We start from the raw sequence: 2,009 nt of genomic DNA on the forward strand, positions 1-2,009 counted from the left end.
AGACAATTGCTGGAGGAGGGTAGACCCAGTGGAGATGTCTGTAAGCAGCTGGGGCATCTCCAGTGGTGAAGTTTGCATGAGCCATTACCCATGTCCTGAGGGGCTCTTCTGTGATGTGGCTGCCTTTGTGTCACCAATGGGCCCATAAGTAATGCATTAACTCTCCAAGAGAGACTTGAGAGCAGCCATTTCTATCATCTGTTATCAATATTCCCTCTGGGTTGAATATATGTTTGCTCACATCTCCTCAAGAAAAGACATCCCCACTGATTACACAGACGTATTAGACATTGTTTTTGAGGTAGATATGTCTTTTATGCTGGCTCAAGAGAGAGCTCCATGTGAGGAAATGCAAGAATTTTCTTACATAGGATATAAATGGGAATAGGAAGGACCAAGCAAATGGGCCGTTGGTCTGGGAAAGCTCATGGTCCGTTTCATTCTGTCTTCTGCAGGTTCCACTGGGTTGGTGCTCATCAGAACACCTCTAACTTTTTCACCCTGATTACTCTTTTTCATCTTGACACTCAAGTTTGTTTGTCTGTTTGTCTGTTATCCAAAAATGAAAAATAAAACTTCATTGACTGAATTCATCCTTCTAGGTCTCACGGATGTCCCTGAACTTCAGGTGGCACTTTTCACTTTTCTTTTTCTTGCCTACGTATTCAGCATGATTGGAAACCTGACCATCCTCATCCTCACCCTGCTGGATTCGCACCTTCACACTCCCATGTATTTCTTCCTCCGGAACTTCTCTTTCTTAGAAATTTCTTTCACAAACATCTTCATTCCCAGGGTCCTGTTCAGCATTACGACGGGAAACAAGAGTATTAGCTTTGCTGGCTGCTTTGCTCAGTATTTCTTTGCCATCTTTCTTGGAGCAACAGAGTTTTATCTCCTGGCTGCTATGTCCTACGATCGCTATGTGGCCATATGCAAACCCCTGCACTACATGACAATCATGAGCAACAGAGTCTGTACCCATCTGGTTCTCTGCTCTTGGCTGGCTGGGTTGATGGTCATTATACCTCCCATCACTTTGATGAGTCAGCAGGACTTTTGTGCATCCAACAGGCTAAATCATTATTTCTGTGATTTTGAGCCTCTTCGAGAACTCTCCTGTTCTGACACAAGCCTCATTGAAAAAGTTGTCTTTCTCGTGGCATCTGTGACTCTGGTAGTGACACTAATGCTGGTAACTCTCTCCTATACATTCATCATCAGGACAATTCTCAAGCTCCCTTCAGCCCAACAAAGGACAAAGGCCTTTTCCACGTGTTCTTCTCACATGATTGTCATCTCCCTCTCTTATGGGAGCTGCTTTTTCATTTATGTTAAGCCTTCAGCAAAAGAAGGGGGCACATTCAATAAAGGAGTAGCCCTTCTCATTACTTCAGTTGCTCCTTTATTGAATCCCTTCATTTACACCCTAAGGAACCAACAGGTGAAGCAAGCATTCAAGGATACAGTCAAAAAACTTGTGAATCTTTAAAGAATTCAAGAATTGAATTCTTAATGAATGAGTTCCTATTGTGTGCCAAGCTCTCTCTTACTGACTAGGTACCCAATTAAGAGATTGACTCCAATGTGAAAGTTGAAGACACATTTCAGCTTGTTAAGTGTTAATGGAATGATCTGAATAAGATTTTAAAACTGAAAGGCAATTGAGTTACTCAGTTGTCTGAATTAGAACCAATAAATCACAAGGAATGACATTTAAACTGAGTCATGAGGGCTGGAGAGATGGCTCAGTGGTTAAGAGCACTGACTGCTCTTCCAGAGGTCTTGAGTTCAAACCCCGCAACCACATGGTAGCTCATAACCATCTGTAATGGGATCTGGTGCCCTCTCCTGGTGTGTCTGAAGACAGCTACAGTGTACTTACATATATAAACTGACTCTTGACAAGTAGGAATAACACAAAATAGAAAAGAGGAATCAAGATCAAAGGAATATTGCTAATTGGCATGCAAAATTTCAATTCAAGGAACTGAAAAAAAATCTTATTA

General features: G+C 41.9%; 1 protein-coding gene across 1 annotated transcript; it reads left to right on the plus strand.

Annotated features, from left to right (window-relative positions):
- Positions 1-455: 455 nt before the first annotated feature.
- LOC110327035 (olfactory receptor 2AP1) lies at positions 456-1,544 on the plus strand. The gene has a single exon (XM_021205723.1). It carries the CDS (start codon positions 563-565, stop codon positions 1,490-1,492), a length of 930 nt encoding a protein of 309 aa, XP_021061382.1. The 5' UTR covers positions 456-562; the 3' UTR covers positions 1,493-1,544.
- The last annotated feature ends 465 nt before the right edge of the window (positions 1,545-2,009 follow it).

Source organism: Mus pahari, chromosome 9 (assembly GCF_900095145.1).
Source record: "Mus pahari chromosome 9, PAHARI_EIJ_v1.1, whole genome shotgun sequence".
Lineage (NCBI taxonomy): Eukaryota > Metazoa > Chordata > Mammalia > Rodentia > Muridae > Mus > Mus pahari.

Bases quoted from the DNA above. Each gene is read 5' to 3' on its own strand.
- LOC110327035 (XM_021205723.1), top strand. From the start codon at position 563: ATGAAAAATAAAACTTCATTGACTGAATTCATCCTTCTAGGTCTCACG.